The following is a 21624-nucleotide window of genomic DNA, read 5'->3' as shown; positions in this document are numbered from 1 at the left end:
TGTTTTTGATTTTTGACAAATTTGAGAAGGGATATTCTGGGTTTGTGAAAGGAAATTTTTTGGGTTTGTGATATAGAATTTGTTGGGTTTGTGAAAAATGTTTAGATCTTGGGATTGACATAAAAATTTTGGTTGGTTGTTGATTTGATTTTTTTTTTTTTTTTGAAACTGAAAAATTTGTTTGGTTGCCAAGAAAATGGATAATAAAATGTTATTTCCTTTTAACTGTCAATGAGTTTTGATGTGTTTAGTTATAAAGTACAAGAAAGATAAAGAAATAAAGAAAATAAGGATTAATTTACTAAGAATATGAAGAACATGAACATGATTAGTTATGTTCTAGGTAAGAACACAAAGTAGATGAACATGTTCTTCCAAAAAAAAAAAAAATGAAAGGAATAAAAAAATTAATTTTATTTAAAAAAAATTGAAATTCACAATTGTATTTCAGTTTTTTTATCTGATGTGGCTTTTTTTAAAATTAAATTGCTAACGTGGTATTTTAAAATGCCAAATAATTTTTTAAAATATTATTTGAATGATCACGTTAGCATTTACTGTGCCAATAGTGTACTCCGTTTGTTATGTAGACAATTTCCTTTAGTAAGATGACAAGAAGGACCAAAACAAGATCATTTTTTGATTTTAGGGACTAAATGTAGTACAATTAAAAAGTAAGGACTAAAATAGGAATAGGGTGAAAATGTAAGGATGAAAAAGGTATTTTTGCCTAATTTTTCTTTTTACAAATACCCAAAAAAAAGGAGTGACCTTGGGGTGCGCATGTGAATGGTTGTTGGATTTTTTTCAACCCAACACGAGCTTGTTGGGTTGAAAAATCCCTTTTTTTTTTTCTTTTTTTTTTGATTGATTTCGCTTTTGTATTCACCATGTTGTCAATTTTCATGAGTAATTCAGTGACACTTAATGTTATTATACAAGTGACATGTCTTAATGGATAACACTACTCACTTACAAGTTAGATTACTAATAATAATGTACGTATATAAGGTGACAAGTTGTAATGGATGATATTAAATGCTATTTAACATCCTAGATTACCAACAGAAATAGACAATATGGTCAATATAAAAACGTAATCAAACATAAAATTTATAAATGAAAATTTTGTAACATAACAGGTAAAAATGAGAACAACCCCCAAAATTAAAGTGTAAAACATATGCTCTCTTCTTCTTTTTTTCTTTTTTTTTATGTATGAAAAAATTTGGAGATAACGAGGTATAAAGGTATTGATCCTCATTCCTTAACAATGCTTTGGTTATGCTCTACCATTTGAGATACCCAAAAAAATAAAAAAACCATTGATATTATCATGATTTTCGAGTAAATTACATATTTCTTTCTCATACTCATTATAATATCACTCAATGCATTATCCTCACTTCTATACAAAAAAGTAACACATATGATTATTCTGACACAAGTTCACATAGTAATAGCGAAGGAACATCATCAAAGAAAGACATGTTCTTCTGCTGTAGCTCTTGATAATCCTCCTATCTAGCATTCTTTGGATCAAAAGGCTCACAATCAGGAAGAACTAAACCTTGTTTTATGCAAACCATTTTCCTAGCATGCAGAACTTGCTTTGAAACGACTGGAAGCTGAATGGATTGATACTCTCTTAGAGCTGATTGTATATTTTCTGCTCCACTCTTTCCAAGACATCTGCCTAAAACTACTGCATCCAAAACTGACATGTTTGTGCTTCATACAGCGTGAGGTGTTGTGGGGTGACCACATCTCCAATTAATACCACATTGTCCCAAAAGATTCGTTCCAAGGGATCACTAACATATATGAAATTTAAAAAGGGATCCTTTGTTTCTTTCATCACTCTCACCAACTCAAAAACACAAACCTTCTCTGCTTCTTGATGCATCTTCTAGACCATTTCACAACTTATTTTCATGGTTACTGAGTTTCTCTAGATTTATTAAGTTAAAGTATCAGCTCTAGTAGGCAGAACCAAAGCAAAAGCAATTTTCCATTGAGATTTCATAGATCTATGCTGGGTTATTTTTTGGATGGTTCAATTATGTTATGTTTTATGGGCAAAAGTTATCAAGCCAATATGTTACAGGGTGAATGCTATGTCAAGAAGTTTTTAAAACATGTGTCCTAAATGAATTCTTGCCCTTTTCCATTTGGGGAATAGTTAGGTACTTGAAGAGTTCTACACCCACATTATCAATATAAATAAATAGACTTTTGCTTTAATTTTTGGATTAGATGCCTCTATTCTAATGAAGCCACAAAACCATTCAATGTATCTTCTATCACTATTCACCAAAGAAGATTTGCAATTGTCTAGAAGGGGATGAGAGCAGGCAATGGTCTCCATTTCTATTGTCAATCTTTCTTTGCAGCCTGCAGGCCTCTGTGAACCAGATTAGACTGGAGATCCAACTGATAGTCATCCCCCCACCAGCAACTATTTCTTCCTTGATACCTCACACATTTTTTGGTGTGGCAAAAAATATTTGTTGTAACCTATTCCAGTACTAGTGCCAAGATTAATGAGCCCTTGTGATGCTATGTTTGAGCTTCTATGTATCGATCGCTCTTAGCAAATATGAGTTCTCCCTAGATCACAAGTACCACTATCCACTTTAACAATTGAGTGCTATCCATATTTCCTATAATGATATCCCCCATTAGCACACTAAGCACATTGAGATCAACTATCACTTAATCCGACATCATCTCCAAGACTCCAACAGGGTAGTATTCACTTGCACTCAGTTTCATCTAAAGACCAACTTGCTAATGTGTTCACTAAGCATCATCTGTCAGGTTGCCTCTGTTATTTCCTCTTCAAACTCAAGTTGGCTTCCTCCATGATGACTCGAGTTTGAGTAGAATGTTAGTATAACACATTTGGCACATGTCATATGTTGCATATCATGGTTAGTCCTTGATATTGAAGAGGACCTCATAACATAACCCTCGAATCTATCTATAGAGACCATCACAATAAAAACTAAAACCAATTTTTTTTTACTGGGCATCAACTTGGAGCCACGTGCATCTATAGCACTTTTTACTAAGATCAATGTAGTTATAAATCTAGAAAATACAAAGAATATAAAGAGATTCTACCACAAAATCATGTCATTACTAATGCATTATCAAGAAAGAAACCTTGTTTATTCCACCGTAATCATATCAACTACTTAGGCCATTTCATACGGTTCACCACCATTATTCATTAATTTGCAGGATAACAATCAATTGGTGCCTAATCATGCAAACCATAAGATTTTGTTGACCAACAAGCCGATGAAGCATTAACATGGAGACTTTAGCAACTACTGATAGTAGTGGAGAAATTTATTCAATTGCAATGCAAAGCAGAAAAACTGATTGTGTGTTCTTCAATATCAGGGATTTTTTTTTTCGGTCAATAGATAGTATCATATTATACAAACAAGGCAATTCTAGCCAAAACCTAGATCTGATGTAACTCTAGCTACTGTGAAATGATGAGCAAAGAATTACAAGGATGGTAACCCTATGCCATTTTCAATCGCAGAGATATGCTGTTAATTCCAAGTAAATAAAGAAGGACATCATATTAATAGTAAAGGAACATCATCAAAGAAAGGCATGTTCTTCTGCTGTACCTCTTGATAATCCTCTGATCTAGAATTCTTTGGATCAAAAGCCTCACGGTCAGGAAGAACTAAACCTTGTTTTATGCGACCCATTCTCCTAGCATGCAGAACTTGCTTGGAAACAACTGGAAGCCGAGTGGTCTGATATTCTCTTAGCGCTGCTTGTAAATTTTCTGCTCCATTCTTTGCAAGGCATTTACCTAAAACTGCTGCATCCAACACTGACATGTTTGTGCTTCTTAAACCGTGAGGAGTTGTGGGGTGAGCTGCATCTCCAACTAATACCACATTGTCCCAAAAGATTTGTTCTAAGGGATCGGTATCATATATGAAATTCAAAAAGGGATCCTTTGTTTCTTGAATGACTCTCACGAACTCAGGAACCCAAACCTTCTCTGCTTCTAGATGCATCTTCTGGATCATCTCACTGCTTACTTTCATGGTTACTGAGTTTCTCTAAATATATTTTAATTAATATATCAGCTCTAGTTGATAGCACCAAAAAGTCTCAAAGCCAAAGAAATTTAACACTGTGTTTTCATAGATCTATCTTGGTTTTTTCTTTTAATTTTTGAATGGTTTAAGACCAAAAGTTACGAAGCTGCTATGTCATGGGATGAACAGCATGTTAACAACTATTTAACCATGTGTCCTATATGTGCCTAAATGAATGCCTGCCCTTACCCATAAATATTAGCCTTGCTTTTTCAGCTTCTATGCCTCTATTCTTATAAAGCCACTAAACCATACAATGAATATTCTATCACTAAACACCAAAGAAAATTTGCAGTTTATATAGAATTGGATGTAACAAATGGGATGAAACTGAGCAATCACCTTGAGTTCAGGCTCGGGTTGGTTGACATACCAAATCCAATTAAGCCTTTTGTTCGGAAGCTCATAAAACACACTGTGAGTCTCAGAACCTAAGTCGAAGTACAAACATTTTCCCAATTCAGGATATGAACTACGGATGCCCACAACAGTTTCTGAATTTTCATTTCCTGAAAAATCAAAAACCCCTCTCCATGCACAATAACCCGAATACCTTCAAAGAAAATTTCAATGACAAACTTCAAATTCATAAGCAAGATATAAGGAAAAAAAAGAAAGGAGCAAATTTTCATTTGTTTTTAATTAGAAACCTCAATTTAAGGCCAGGAAGAAAACTCTGGCGGATAGAAGAGAGGCTCCCATCTGCTGCAACAAGTAAATTACCCACTATTTCGATTTCCTCATCAGTTTCTAGAACCTTAGCCTTAATCTTGACAGATGTCTTGTCCTCAGAAATGCAGAAAGAGAGAAAAAGGTAACCCCATAAAAGTATGTTTGGGGGCAATGCATTGTAAAGAAGGCCATGGAGATCAGCCCAATGAGCTGCTCTGAAATTGAAGTTGTCATCTCTTGTCAATGTCCAGCTGACCTCCTTCTCACTATCTCTTGCTTGGTTCTGTTTGCAAACAAATTCATAAGCAAGAGAAAGTTAGTTGTCTGTAATTTTTCAAGTGAGAACATTCTTATATCAAACCTTATTACATGGTATATTCTAAAGCGAAGCGAAAGAATCGAAAGGTGGCAGGAGAATTAACTGTTTGTGATCATGGTAGTTCAAAAAACAATAACGAAAGTAATAAGATTTTTTTTTTTTTTGTTGACGGAAAAAATTATCAGAATATTGCCTCAAGTCAAAATGGATGCAACTGCAAAAGAAAACCTGAGATTGCCTCAAAGTCAGAATCAAACTATTGTTCCAAGGGAAATTTTATTATTAATTAATCAAAGTTTGTACTTAGTAACGTTGATTCATATAAATGAAATTCTGGGAGTTATCTGAAACAAGAATAGGAATCATGTATTGATTTTTCTTTTCCTTTGTTTATAGCATGTCAAGTTAACTATAGATAGCAAAGTAGCAGGGGTAAAACAAAAATAGACTTGAGTACCATGTCAATAGTGAGTGGCAAAGTGGAAGAGTAGAGAAGCTCTGGATCATCAAGCCAAGACTGAATGAACCTCTGGGACAGAGGGTCGAGCCCGAGTCCAGCTCCGGTGGGACTTCCCTTAATGGGTTCGCAAGTTTTCTCAAGCACAACAACATCCCACCCAGCTAAGATTAGTGTGTGTGCACATGACACTCCTGCTATGCTTCCTCCCACCACTACTGCTTTAGGCTTCATATCTCTCTCTCTCTCTTTCTTTCTCTCTACTCCTATAATTATTTGGAGGAAGTGAATATATGATTCTATGAATGGCTTGGTGAACTGGAAAGGGTATATGAATATATGAATAGCTAATTTGTGGACACAGAGAAGGGTCAGGGAGTTCAATTTCAATGTCAAAAGACAACAAAGTTAAATGTTTGTTGTTACCTTTTTGGTGCTATCCTACATGTTTGGACTAGAGTAGGGGAACTAGATACTCAAACCATTCTTAAAATAAATAAATAAATACTCAGACCAAATTTTTTATTTTTTAAATTAAGAAAATTTGCAGGGGAAGGGTTTCCACTTTCCACAAATGTCAAAAATTTTGGAAATTGAAATCCTGCTTCCTTTCTATCATTTGAACTACATCTCCTTTGGTTATATAATCATATTCATAAATAAAAAATAAAAATAAAAAAAATAAAAAGGAGATTTAAGGTACCGATCCATCTTAGTTATATTTCCTTATTATTGTGGAATATAATAAATTATTTTCAATAGTATGAATTTAAGAAAAACAAAAGCAAAATTGTTTTATGGCATTTATTGTCACAACTAGAAATAATAAAATATTATTAAGATAAATTTAAAATAATAATAAAACTCTATTTTAGTTTCATTAGTTTTTTTATAATTGAGGTTTAATGGATCTAGTATTTTCAATGTTTAGAAACTTTGATAATTTAATTTTACTTCTTTTTTGTTATGTGTGTGGATAATATGATATTTACAATAAAGGAGGATAGATTTGAAATCTAAATGTTTCTGTTAAAATTAGGGATGGACCCAAGTGGTGGCTCAGGCTCTCCTGGCCCTAATAAATAAAGCCTGGGCCTTGGGCCTTGGTGAAGTACACTATGGATTGGGCTTTGTATTCTTCCAAAGCCTGGCCATTGGGCCTTGGTGAAGTACACTATGGATTGGGCTTTGTATTCTTCCAAAGCCTGGGCTTTTTTTTTTTCATTTTCTCTTTATGTCAAGTTTTGAATTGTATTTCAAATTCAAAGCCTAACAAAAAAACACAAAGAAAAGAAAATTCTCCGAGAGCGAAAAACAGAAACCCAGAAAATGCTATTCAGGACCGTCAGTTTAGAGAGGAGGAGATCGAGACATTTGGGCTGGGCCAATCCCAGGCTGTTCTCTTTAGAAACTTTAGGCCCTGCCTCATAATAAACATAAATTCTCTCAAGCTAAAGCCCAAAAAGCAATAAAATGCCTAACCCAAAATAAAAAGAAACAAATTAAGATGCTTAGCTTTTTTTCTTCTTTTTTTGAATAAATTGTTGACATGTTGATGCATTTTGCATATGCTTACATACTCATGTATTTGCCATGTCATTTGCTAGTATAGATTTATGTGTTTTATAATCACATGGTCATCCATTTTTCCATGTCATTCTCTAGGGTAGGTTGTACTAATGGTGGATGATATAAAATTTTAATAAAAAATAAAAGTGAATGATTAAATTAATAAACTTAATACAGACTTCTAATAAAAAGATTAGCTTTATAATTAAAAAGTCTAGTTCGTTTGAAAATAAACTAGTATGCAGGGACATTTGCAAACTAAGAAGCTTATCAACTTTATTAAAATAAATTTTTTTTTTTTAAGATTAATAAAATTGTCAAATGACATTTTTTTTTTCCACATTTTATAAAATTTAAACCCTTGAGTTTCTTTTTGTTTATGTGTCTTTTTGCATGAGAAAATTGCTTGGAGAGGGCTTACTATACTATGCAATGCTATGGAGTGAGGTAGGGTGCAATGCTATGGAGTAAGGTAAGCCTCATTAAATTTGTCATGCAATTTGCTTTCCTAGTAAATGCAATTCGATCATATGCTTAGCTATACTTTTTAGTCTTGTTTTTTAGAATATATTGTTCACATGTTTATTCAATTTGCACATGCCTGCATGTTCATGCTTAGCTATGGAGTGAGGTAGGGTGCAATGCTATGGAGTAAGATATAAGCCTCATTAAATTTGTCATGCAATTTGCTTTCCTAGTAAATGCAATGCGATCATATGCGTAGCTATGCTTTTTAGAATAAATTGTTCACATGTTTATTCATTTTGCACATGCATGCATGTTCATGCATTTGACTTATAAATCTTAGGATAGTTTTATGAGTTTATAAAATCACATGCTCATGCATTTTCCCAAGTCATTCACACGTGGGTAGGTTGTACGAGTTCACATGCTCAGCAATGAACCAAATGCCAATATTTTTAGTTATCCTATAAATCTTGAACCTTGGAATTAATTTCAAAATAATGTGTTATCTCTTAAGATAGGTGTTGTAGGGTACCTAACTAAGATTTTGAATTAGTACGGTGAATGATTAAATTTTTAATAAAAAAAAAGTGAATGGTCAAAATTAATGAGTTTAATATAGACTTTTAATAAAATTCGAAATAAAATGACAAAACCTTATTATTTAAAAATTTAAAGTCTAGTTCTTTTGTAAATAAAACATGTAGTGACACTTGCAAATTAGGGAGCTTACTTTTTGACTCAATTTTCCATTGAATTTACACAATTCTGTACATTCAACGTATCCAATGTATTCAATTTTTCTACAAATTCAAAGAATTCATACATCTAATGTACACAATTTTCCTTTGAATTTTAAAATTTCTATACATTCAATGTATTCACTGTTTTTAAAATTTTCTTCAAATTCAAACAATCTGTACATCTAATGTACACAATTTTTCCTTAAATTTTAAAAAATTATGTACATTCAACATATCCAAAGTATTTAACTCTTTTTTCAAATATAGACAATCTGTATATCTAATGTACACAACTGTCCTTCGAATTTAACAATTTCGTACAATCAACATATATAATGTATCTAAATTTTTCCTTATATCCAAACAATCTATAAGTCTAATGTATACAATTTCCATTGAATTTTTACAGTTTTGTGCATTCAATGTATTAGACGTATCCAAATTTTTCTACAAATCTAGACAATCTGTAATCTAATATACACAATTTTCCGTTGAATTAGCAATTTTGTACATTCAATGTATCCAATGTATTTGTGGGGCCTGAAATTCGAAATCCCCACCCACTTCACATTAAAGGCCCAAGGCCCAAGCCGAGGAGCCCTACTGCCGAGGACGTATGATGAAAGCCCCTTAATGGCCCAAGAATGTGGCTGAGGACGATCTCACGCTCAACACCTCACAAAGCGCCTGAAGAAAAGGACAAACTCAGTACAAGAGCAGTACAAACGAGAAAGCTGCCAACACCATAATGTGGAGCCCAGCGCCTGACAAACCCATACTCCATACCATGCTATCCAGTTTTTCCCAACCATTCTGACGTATGGATTGATAGGACGAGTAATTACCCCAAATAAGGAAAAACTGACACGTAGATGAAGAAGGGGAAGTGAATACTAGTATAAAAGGGAAAAGAGAGCTAAAAGGAGAGGGGAGGCCCCGAAAAAAGGAGGAAAAAGAGAAAGAATGGTGAGAATATAATGCTCCTCGGACTAATTCCGAGGAGTCAAACCTTTCGAACTACATCGATGTAAGTCTCAGCTATACAGTCCAAACCCATTTCTGTATGAGTTCTTATGAAACCAGGACCAAACCGATGCCCAGCGCCCAAGGGCAGGCCTTTCCAAACCCACTCTCTACAAATCATATTGTTCAGGCCCTTTATATACGAGCCCAAAGTCATCCTTGGGTCGTTAAAAAATTGTGTCCCTACAATTGGCGCCATCTGTGGGAAGGCTTGCACGTTGGCGCAGATGGCGGTAGAGCCAAGCCTCTATCAGGCAAACGTTCGTGAAGTTTCCTCCATCTCCAGCGACATGCAGTTGTTGCTCCGACATAAACTTCAGCTAGGGGCTACGCCTTGTAGTGCCAATGGCACGAGCAGCCCTAGGGGCTTCCGGCCTCAAGCTAACTCTCCCCGCCCTGGTCTAGGGGCTAACCTTCGAAAATTGAATAAATACAGAGAAAAAACTACTTAAAATTACAAGTTTTGGACAGAACCAAGGCCTTGTATGGTCCTCGGACTCAAGCTTGTGGGGAAACCAAGTACACAGAAAAAATTACAAGTTTTGGATAGAACCAAGGCCTTGTATGGTCCTCGGACTCAAGCCTATGGGGAAACCAAGTACACACAGAAAAAACTACAAGTTTTGGACAGAACCAAGGCCTTGTATGGTCCTCGGACTCAAGCCTATGGGGAAACCAAGTACACACAGAAAAAACTACAAGTTTTGGACAGAACCAAGGCCTTGTATGGTCCTCGGACTCAAGCCTATGGGGAAACCAAGTACACAGAAAAAATTACAAGTTTTGGACAGAACCAAGGCCTTGTATGGTCCTCGGACTCAAGCCTATGGGGAAACCAAGTACACACAAAAAAAACTACAGGTTTTGGACAGAACCAAGGCCTTGTATGGTCCTCGGACTCAAGCCTATGGGGAAACCAAGTACACACAAAAAAAACTACAGGTTTTGGACAGAACCAAGGCCTTGTATGGTCCTCGGACTCAAGCTTATGGGGAAACCAAGTACACACAGAAAAAACTACAAGTTTTGGACAGAACCAAGGCCTTGTATGGTCCTCGGACTCAAGCCTATGGGGAAACCAAGTACATAGAAAAAATTACAAGTTTTTGACAGAACCAAGGCCTTGTATGGTCCTCGGACTCAAGCCTATGGGGAAACCAAGTACACACAGAAAAAACTACAAGTTTTGGACAGAACCAAGGCCTTGTATGGTCCTTGGACTCAAGCCTATGGGGAAACCAAGTACACAGAAAAAATTACAAGTTTTGGACAGAACCAAGGCCTTGTATGGTCCTCGGACTCAAGCCTATGGGGAAACCAAGTACACAAAGAAAAAACTACAAATTTTGGACAGAACCAAGGCCTTGTATGGTCCTCGGACTCAAGCCTATGGGGAAACCAAGTACTCAAAAGAAAAAATTACAAGTTTTGGACAGAACCAAGGCCTTGCATGGTCCTCGGACTCAAGCCTATGGGGAAACCAACTACTTAGAAGAGACAATACGGGGTTTGGACACATCCTGGACGTTATATGGCCCTTAGAATCCACCCCGCGAAAGAGCTCCCCATTGATAAGTAGGCTAATCCCAAAGCTGCATGGATTCCCCAGCCTACCCTCGGATTCTCGGGACCAGGGGAATTGGTGCAACTGCGATATAGTGCCATACGATTTCAAAATGCAGTTAGAGTCCCTCACTGCTCGGCTACCCCCTCGGATGAATCATTGAGAGTTTATCGTTCTCGGACGGTCTCTTCGCACACATTACGGAGTATTTAGCTGTTATCTCGATTAGTTTCATGAGTTTAATTTACTGGGAATTATCATTATTATGCCTGGTAATGTCGGTAAATTAGAATTAGTCGGATTATGTTTCAAGGTTTCCTGCTCTAAGTATCATTGAAGAAAAACACACATGGAGCACACCCATTCACAAAATAGTTGTTGCAGAAAGGAAAAATATTTAAAACAAGTAAATAAATTCATCTTTTATTAAGACAAAGAAACAGTATAGTGTACAACGAAAGAGTTTAAATAAGCTCGCACTAAAGCTAACTACAAAAAACGAAAAGAAAAGATACAAGGGAATAAAGAAAAAGCCGAAGAGGAAGTGCAGAGAGGAGACGTGCTGTCGCTTCAAAATTTCGTCTAAGGAAGCCATTCCTCAATACTTTTACATGCCTATAACTTAGGCAGCCAAAAAGCCCTACTCGGGGCCTGCACCGTTGAAGAAAAGGCGTCGGGAGCCCGACTACGGGCTAGCGCAGCTGAAGAAAAGGTGCAGGGAACCCAACTTAAGGCCAGCACCGTTGAAGAAAAGGTGCAGGCAACCAGAAGTTGATGGACCACCACGGAACCACGCCTGCGGTATAGCAAACGGCGCTGATGGTGGAAAACCTTTCTTCTGACACACCAAAAATCTGGTATGACTAGAACCTGCTTCTGATTTTGACTGAAAGAGGTGGGGATACCGTTCCCACCTTATCCAAGCGGGAGGATACCTTAACTCTGTGCCTCCCCTACCCAGACCACATCACCTTAAGTCTTGGAAGGGTCCGGTGCCTCTGTGACGGGTGAAGTTCCTCCACCCCCACCCAAGCCTCAAACATATTGCACTAGGGGAAGACGACACTGGATGTGGGAACTGGTTATGGATAGAAGGTTATGATGTTGAAGAGGGCAGAAGGGTTTATATGCCAGGAGAATAACCACCTATCCTGCTTATATAAAGGGTAAGGTGGTGTCATTTAATTTGAGCAGATTCCCAAGAAACACTGCGGACAAGGCAGCTCTGGCATAATTTCCAACACTATCCGCCACCACAAGATTTAAAGGTCCTCGTAAAGGCGCGCCTCGAATACTAAAACATCAAAGGACACTACGCGGGTGAAGAATAAAGTAATGCCTCTTAATTCGGCACATCTCCCATGCAAATGGAAGAACACAAACAGCAATAAGGTGCGGAACTTGAGCGAACCGCGAGGCGGGCCCAACATCACCAAAACCCTCCTCCCCAACTAAAAAGTCAGGAAACAAGATTCTGAGGGGCTATTGTGGGGCCTGAAATTCGAAATCCCCACCCACTTCACATTAAAGGCCCAAGACCCAAGCCGAGGAGCCCTACTGCCGAGGACGTATGATGAAAGCCCCTTAATGGCCCAAGAATGTGGCCGATGACGATCTCATGCTCAACACCTCACAAAGCGCCTGAAGAAAAGGACAAACTCAGTACAAGAGCAGTACAAACGAGAAAGCTGCCAACACCATAATGTGGAGCCTAGCGCCTGACAAACCCATACTCCATACCATGCTATCCAGCTTTTCCCAACCACTCTGACGTATGGATTGATAAGACGAGTAATTACCCAAAATAAGGAAAAACTGACATGTAGATAAAGAAGGGGAAGTGAATATTAGTATAAAAGGGAAAAGAGAGCTAAAAGGAGAGGGGAGGCCCCGAAAAAAGGAGGAAAAAGAGAAAGAATGGTGAGAATATAATGCTCCTCGGACTAATTCCGAGGAGTCAAACCTTTCGAACTACATCGATGTAAGTCTCAGCTATACAGTCCAAACCCATCTCTGTATGAGTTCTTATGAAACCAGGATCAGACCGATGCCCAGTGCCCAAGGGCAGGCCTTTCCAAACCCACTCTCTACAAATCATATTGTTCGGGCCCTTTATATACGAGCCCAAAGTCATCCTTGGGTCGTTAAAAAATTGTGTCCCTACAGTATTTTTCTTCAAATCTAGACAATCCGTACATCTAATGTACACAATTTTCCATTGAATTTTCATGATTTAGTACATTCGATGTATTAAACGTATTCAAATTTTTCTACAAATTTAGGCAATCTGTACATCTAATGTACATAATTTTCCATTGAATTTAATAATTCTATACATTCAACATATCAAATGTATTTAAGTTTTTCTTCAAATCCAGACAATTTGTACATTTAATGTACACAATTTCCTTACACAATTTTTCGTTGAATTTAACAATTCTATATATTCAACGTATCCAATGTATTTAATTTTTTTTTTTCAAAATCTAGACAATCTGTACATTTATTGTACACAATTTTCTGTTGAATTTAACAATTCTATACATTCAACTTGTCCAACGTATTTAAATATTTTTCAAAATTTAGACAATCTGTACCTTTAACAAATCCAACATATTTAATTTTTTTTTTCAAATCTAGACAATTTGTACATTTAATGTACAAATTTTTTTGTTGAATTTAACAATTCTGTACATTCAGCCTATCCAATGTATTTTAAATATTTATCCAAATCCAAACAATTTTTACATCTAATGAACAAAATTTTCCATTGAATTTTCATGATTTTATACATTCAACGTATTAAACGTATCCAAATTTTTCTACAAATCTAGATAATCTATACATCTAATGTGCACAATTTCTCATTGAATTTAACAACTTTGTACATTCAACGTATCCAAAGCATTTAAATTTTTCTTCAAATCTAGATAATCTGTACATCTAATATACATAGTTTTCTGTTGAATTTGAAAAATTCTTATAATTAACGTATCCAAAGTATTTAAAATTTTCTTCAAATCTAGACAATCTGTACATATAACGTACATAATTTTTCATTGAATTTAACAATTCTATACATTCAACGTATCTAATGTAATTAAAATTTTCTTCAAATCCAAACCATTTGTACATCTAATGTATAAACTTTTACATTGAATTAGATCAAAGTAAGTTTTTCATGCACTACAAATCATATAATCTGAGAAACAATTTTATTCAATGTACAACCTGCATCATGGTGATGAACTTAAAAAAGCCTAAAAGCCCTAGTCATTTTGAATCTGCAAGTGCCCAAACCTTTGGAAACGAAAAAAATAAAATAAAATAAAAAATAAAGTGAGTTTTCAACAATCATTTGACACTCAGAGGAAAAAAAAAAAGTAAAATAAACCCCATCCAAAAAGGTACTAGAATCTCATCCATTTTGCTATACAAATTTAGTTTTTCGTGAAGCAGACATAAAATGGTGTTATGTCCAGTAAAATCACACATCATTCTTTATCAAGTTAAAAAAAAAAAAAGAAAAAAAAAAAGAAAAAAGAAGACACTATAGATTCATGAAAAATTAAATCTTCACTACAATGAATTGAAAACAAAGGACCAATTAAAAGCAAAATAACTCTCTTATAATACAACGGACCAAGTTTAGAAAAAAAAAAAAAGGTCCTTTATCAATTTTTCCTTCAGTTCAAAACTCAATATGGCCAAATAGTTTATCTATACTATAATCCCAACACCTGTTTAGGCTTGTAAACTAACATAGGTGCAAAAATGCCAAGTAACACAAGTTGCTCTAAGGCCTTTTGTCAAACACCTAGCAAATACAACCAAGAAAGAGAACTTGGTTACTCTATAGGTGCTATATTATAAGGACGCATAATTTCCAGTAACTAAAAAATATTTAGAATATTGGAATCTACAAATTAGAAACATATTGATTCCTCCTATTTGCTATTAGCCCTTCATGGTGCTACCTCAGTACACAAGAAAGATATGAAAATTCCATTGATCTGAATCAAAAAAAAAGAAAAAGAAAAAAAGAAACAGTGATAGTTGAGGACCATTATTTCATTTAATTATGGCTTCAAAAAGACTTATATGGTTATATAACATTGGTTGTGAGCAACAGGAAAATCTAACCAATATAATACTGTCTTCTTATGCTTTGTTTCTGCTTCTCTATTTCATCAATAGACTTAATCTCTATTTCAAGTAATTCAACTAAATAGATAAGAGGGAAAACAAAACCTGAAAATTAAAGTGACATGATTAAGTTTAAAAAATCACGAACCATTAGAACTCAAGTAGAATTTCATCTTGTAGTGTTTTCCCTCATGTCAACAAATAGAGTGGAAAAAGGTTATGAACTGAAATTCCTAAAGTGACTACATCCCATAATTGAAGAGAATGTTAGAAAAAGAAATTAATACCTTTGCTTTGATGAAATTAAAGTCTCTACATTGTGAAAAATTCTACTTCACCTCTTGCAGAGAAATTGAATGATTTAATCCAAAAGAGACGAATTCAAAAAAAAAAAAAAAAAAATTGTTCTTTTGAATCAAAGTAGTGTAAGTCTCATTCAAAACTCTAATATGAGTCTAATTGACAACTATAATCAAATACATTCAAGGCAATTTATCAAATGACAAAACACCCAACTCTTAACTTTTTAATTAGCACACATTGTTGCTTTCAACAATATAAATATAAATCTTAATCAAGAGCCAAGCTAGTCAGTGAAATTAAATCCTCAAATTGCTTCAAAAACAAATCATGAACTTATGGAAATTATTCTATATAAAAAGAATGCAAATTAAAAATTTTCAAAACTGTGGTGCTTACTGGCTTCTCTTCAAACTTGTTTGGGCCAAAAATCTTCAGTTGGGCTTCAACATTTTCTGATGAAAGTACACTTCGTTCTTCAAAAATTTCTTCTAATGAAATGTGCTCCTATCAAACCTAAGTATTTCAAAGATGTGAATAGTACTATAAGAAGTGAAATAGATTAAATACCCAAATCAATAATGCCCAAATTTTAAAAATTAAAAACAAAACTTTATAGGTAACAATTTCAACAATCTGACCATGTGTGAAGACTCTGATTTTTCCTTCTCTTCTTTATAGTCTCAAATCTCTATATTATTACTTTAAAAGCCCCAATTTTTTCTTGTTTGATACTGAAATGGTTTTTATCATCATCTGCAGTTCTACCTTTCAACAGCATCTACCAACAAACAAAAAATTTTTTCTTGTTTGAAAAATAAAAAACCTTTCAACAGCATCTACCAACAAACAAAAAAATAAAAAAAATAAAAAAAGAAGGAAGAAAAGAAAAGCCAAATAGAATTCAGAGAATGAATATGAAATTAGAATAAGAAGAAAGAATAGAATAATAGCATTAGCCAAAAAAAAAAAAAAGGAATATACAAATCTGAAAAATAAGAATAAGAACTGATTTTTTTTGTTAGAACTTTGTGAAAAATTCTAAGAGAACTTGTCACAAATGGTCAAAATTTAGTTACAAAATTAGTTGTTACCTAAAACTACAACCTTACTCAATATCTTCTTATTGTGGTGAATTTTGGAAAGTACACCATTGGATTATATCTTCTTATTATATTTTTTATGCTTGTAAAATTTCTAGAAAATTAAAGATCAATAGTTATGTTATCAATAAATTATTTAAATTGCAAGTTTTTGTAGTTGAAAATTATGCATAAAATATAAACTTATAGATCATATAGCAAATAATATCCGATTGACACAAAATTTTACGTGTGAATTAAGAGTGTAAAGAACATTCAATTCAACGATTAGATTTTCAAAATATGTAATAATGTCTATTTTATTGAGCAAAATTGTAGTCTTAGGTTATAACCAATTTTGTAACTAAATTTTGTCCATCATGAACACTTTGCATACTCTTTTGACACTAAACCCATGTCAAACTACACACATAACCACATAAGGGGTTCAAATACCCACATCCAAACTACACACACAATCCATATATAAGCATATTAAGCAACAAATACAAGAAATTTTCCAGTTTTAACCATGTGTGAAACCATGGTAATTCCTACCAAAAACAAAAACCGATAAAGGGGGGGGGGGGACAAAAAAAATCACATACTGGTAACTAATGCCAACGTCTAAGAGAATTTACATCAAAGATGTGAAAAGTGCTAAAATGCTATTTTATAGCTCAAAACACTAAAACATGCTTTACATCAAACGTGCCAAATCTAAGAAGTTTTAGCAACTTGCTATAGTAAGGTGCTACAATTACACTTACTGTAGCAAGTGGCTATATATATATATATTCTCTTTCTTTCTCACTCTCTCTCTTCAGGTCTCTTTTTCTTTTTCTCTTGCTTCCTCTCTGTCTCCCTCTTTCTCTGTACTCTTCGTCTCCCTCTTTCTCACTAAGGTTAGTGACGGTCTGCCTTGCCGGAGCCATCATGGCTGCAATTCCAATTCCTTCACAACCCCATTTCTCAAATCTCTTTCTTTTCTTCTTTTTTACACTGCATTTTGTTGTTCTTCTTCCTCTCAACTCAGGCAATCCTCTAAAGTGAAACTATGGCTCACAAGACTTCACTAGAATGTGGTGTGTGATTTTTAGTTTTTTTTTTTTTTTTAATTGAGATTATAAAGCAAATAGTTTTTATATTTTGCTTGCCCTTTCTACTTTTTGAACAAACTTTTGCTTTTATTTGAGATTTTTACTTTGTCAAATTTCCAATTTTGTTTAATCTATTTTCTGTCGGTGACCCTTGCAAGTTTTCCATTTCCAGATTATTCTGTTTCTGCTTCACACTCTCTTTTTCATTTTTGGTTTCTTTGTTGATTTATTCAATAGAGACTAAAAATTTTACTGACATTTTTATTTTAAAAAATTGGGTTCTAGGAAAATACCATTTTTTTGCTTTGCTCTTAGTCTATCAATCTTGCTTATGGTGTATGTTTGATTAATTTGGATTTAAAATTAGTTCAAAAAGATGATTCTTCTTCTAAAATATAATAACAAAACCAATATATGTTTTTTTTTAATCGTGGGTTCACTTTTAGTGTTTTCATTTTAAGGGTGGTGAGGGTGGTGACATTGAGTGGGTAGTGGTTGGCGGTGGCCATGAGGGAGGTTGGTTGTTTTTGCTTGGAGAAGGGAGACACACAGAGAAAGAGGTGTCTCATGGAGAATAAAAAGGAATTATAAATAATAAATAAATAATATTTTAACAAAGTGGTAAAAAAAAAAATTAATATTAGGTGTATCATAAAGTGGGGTATTAAAATAGATAAAATAATGTTTTGAGATGTTAAATGCTATATTTTTTAACATGTTTGATATGAATGCCCTAAGTTGAATACATTTATAAGGGGTGTAGAGAGAGAGAGACAAAGGGAGAGAGAGAGGTTTTTGGGAAAATAGCCGTTGGAAATTGGAATGGTGGGTCACAATCTTTGTATTTTTTTTTTGAAAATATACCCCAGAGTTTTCATCTTTTTGAAAATGGCCATCAACTTTCGACTACTATCTTTGTTTTGGCTTCTTCATTCTTTTAGCAGTCGGACCAAACTTTAGCAGGTTAATTCTTATAAACTCTTATTCAATGTATGTATTTTAGTTGCATATACTCATAACCTTCTCAATACTATTTTATCAAAAAATAATAATAATAATAGGGTTGTGTTCAAGTTACACTTGGTGTAACTTTAAGTAATGTTACACCACCCAATAACTTATTATTGAATTAATATTTTGAAAATCCAACCGTTAAATTACATGTTCTATATGTTCTTAATATGCATGTCAATTTTCATATCAATCAGATGTTATTTACCATTTGATCCATAAACTCATATTTTATGCATTATTTTAAACTACAAAAACTTGAATTTTAACAATTAATTGATGATATGACTATTAATCTTTGATCACCTTGAAATTTTGCAAACATGAAGAATATATGAAGATAATGTAATCTGACGGTAGATTTGTCAATATTCGTATCCAATTAAAAAATATTAAATAGTGTAATATTGTTTAGAGTTACATCAGGTGTAACTTGAACTTAATCCATAATAATAATAACACATTCTAAATACTAGTATATTTAAAAATTTTGAATTTTGAAATTTGAAACTTATCATTATTCAAAAAAAAATAAAAGAAAGAAAGAAAGAAGAGTACATTAGTTCTATTCCCACACTTTATTTTTGAAACTTATCATTGTCCAAAGTAGTAGTAGTAATAATAATCTACACGTTCCTTCTAAGAAATAATAATCTACACGTTACTTCTGAGAATTTTTTTTTTTTTAATCTTAAATTTGAAACAGACTCCTAAACATTTTTTTTTTAAATATTTCAAAAATTGTTCTTAGAAGTGAGGTATAATGTAAAAATTATTATCTGAAAACTAGTTTCACATTCAATTTTTTGAAAATTATTTTCATGTTGTTTTGAAAACAAAAACAAAAATCATCTTATAAAATAAGTCATTAAAAGTGCGTATCACATTTTCTTGTTTATCATATATCATAGTTATTAATTTTCAAATCAATTAATATGGATAAACATGGTAAGGCTAGATATATGGTAGGGATGGCAATAGGGCAGGGTGGAGTTGAAGGATGGGGTCTTCGTCCTCGCCCCGCATGGTTTTGTCTTTTGTCTTGCCCCATCCCCATCAACGCCTCACCTGCCCAGCGTGACAGGGAAAACTCTCTGACCCCATCCCCACCCCTTGGGGTTTCACGAAGCCCCGCCCCAACCCGTAAAACTCCACTTTTGTTAATTTGCCTTACAACTAGTACAATTTTTTTTTAATGAAACCTATTTAATTAATAAAAAAATATTTGAAATTACAATTAAATTTATCCCATCAAATCAAATAAATTTTTAGAAAAAATTGAATAATATATCTAAGTGTTTAACAAGACAATCACAAAAAAAAAACAACTCATAGTATAACACATAACAAAATAAAGGTAGAGAATCACATTGGGTAGAATAAAATAAGGTAATATTAATATGTTTGTTTAAATAGTAGGATTTTAGGGTATGAAAATTTTACAATTATAACCTTTAGCAATGCAAGGCGGGGTGGAGACGGGAAGAGACGGGGCGGGGTGAGTCTAAAAAGTCTAAACTCATCCCTACCTTGTCCCATGGTGCGGGGTTAAAATCTTGTCTCATCCCCACCCCATCACCTTTACGGGCTGGGGTGAAGCGAAGAAGGGCGGGTTAAGCAAGGCGGGGTAAAATTGTCATCCCTACCAGATAGTCTGCAATATAAATTAATTTGCAACATAAGATGTTGGTAAAATACTAAAATTAGTTAATGAATTATTTAGTATATTTACAACATAGTGGACAATAGATCCATTTTCTTTTGAAACCCAAATGAAATAATATATGGGTTAAAATGGGAAACATAGACTTGATTTTATAACAATTCATAGGTGTTTTCTTTTTCCTGTTCATTTCTTATCTAAATCAAGAATTGTATTAAATTATTGAAAGGTACAACTCAACCCTTAGCTATTGTGGCTGACGACATACATAACATACAGTGAATTTGTATCATTTTTTTTATAGGGACGCATGTATGTTATCTAATTTGATTTAGTATTTCTTGGAGAATAGATCCATTTTCTTTTGAAACCCAAATAATATATGGGTTAAAATGGGAAACATAGGCTTGATTTTATAACAATTTATAGGTGTTTTCTTTTTCCTATTCATTTCTTATCTAAATCAAGAATTGTATTAAATTATTGAAAGGTACAACTCAACCTTTAGCTATTGTGGCTGACTGCATACACAACATACAGTGAATTTGTATCATTTTTTATAGGGACACATGTATGTTATCTAATTTGATTTAGTATATCTTGGAGAATCATATAGTTTTCGGTAGTTTATTTTCATAGTATTTATCAAAAATCTTAAAGTTGAAATAGTATTCCAAACTTGTTCTTAAAAGTGGGAGTGAAACACATATAATGTAAAAATTATTTTCATGTTGTTTCAAAAATAAAAACAAAAATCCTACCCCTCAAAACAAAAAGCATAAAAACCAAAAATCCTACTACCAAAGAGGCTCTTATATCTACCATAAGTTGATAATATTTTATTTCCTTGTCTAATTATCCAACTCCTAATAACAAAATAAAATCTTGAGAAATTAAATAAGATAGTGTGTAGTCTAAAGAAAAATAAAACAGAGATTATGCGTAACATATATCCATAGAGAGATAGAGAGAGGGGGATTGAGATAATCACATAACCGAATAATCAAATAAAAAAGCAAAAGTGTACATAATTGCTTCCTTCATTATGTATGGATGTAGTCCAAAGCCAAGCATGACCTCTTCAAGATAGCATCTTCAACACTAATTTAAAATTAACTAGGAAGCTGATACGCATTTTTAATTATATATTACTAGCAAATAATTTTTGATGAACTATTAGCAAATAATTAATACTACATTCAAAGCCTATTCAAACCACTTTTTTATTACAGAATATAATATATATATATATATATATTTTTTTTTTTTTTAAAGTCCTAATGTACTAAGTTGAGCCAGCTTTTTAATAGTGGGTCCATTGAAACCTAAATGATAAAAAAATACACTTTTTTTTTTTTTTTGGACAAGCTGCAA

General features: G+C 33.6%; 1 protein-coding gene across 1 annotated transcript; it reads right to left on the bottom strand.

Annotated features, from left to right (window-relative positions):
- Positions 1-3371: 3371 nt before the first annotated feature.
- LOC115983570 (6-hydroxynicotinate 3-monooxygenase-like) lies at positions 3372-5898 on the bottom strand. Its single transcript, XM_031106284.1, has 5 exons — positions 5855-5898; positions 5585-5818; positions 4787-5091; positions 4479-4689; positions 3372-4097 (listed from the first exon to the last, which is right to left on the bottom strand). The coding sequence occupies exons 2-5, from the start codon at positions 5816-5818 to the stop codon at positions 3597-3599; spliced, it is 1251 nt and encodes a 416-aa protein (XP_030962144.1). The 5' UTR covers positions 5855-5898; the 3' UTR covers positions 3372-3596.
- Between the last annotated feature and the right edge of the window lie 15726 nt (positions 5899-21624).

This window comes from Quercus lobata, chromosome 4 (assembly GCF_001633185.2).
Source record: "Quercus lobata isolate SW786 chromosome 4, ValleyOak3.0 Primary Assembly, whole genome shotgun sequence".
Classification (NCBI taxonomy): Eukaryota; Viridiplantae; Streptophyta; class Magnoliopsida; order Fagales; family Fagaceae; genus Quercus; species Quercus lobata.
The sequence above is the reverse complement of the archived record's forward strand: the minus strand, read 5'-3'. Positions and strand labels throughout refer to the sequence as shown.

What these genes read in the sequence shown, in the direction of transcription:
- LOC115983570 (XM_031106284.1), bottom strand. Translation starts at nt 5,818, where the DNA reads ATGAAGCCTAAAGCAGTAGTGGTGGGAGGAAGCATAGCAGGAGTGTCA. An exon ending in TGCCACTCACTATTGACATG is followed by an intron (nt 5,092 to 5,584) that starts GTACTCAAGTCT and finishes GTTTGCAAACAG; the next exon opens with AACCAAGCAAGAGATAGTGA. An exon ending in AACCCGAGCCTGAACTCAAG is followed by an intron (nt 4,098 to 4,478) that starts GTGATTGCTCAG and finishes AAATATATTTAG; the next exon opens with AGAAACTCAGTAACCATGAA.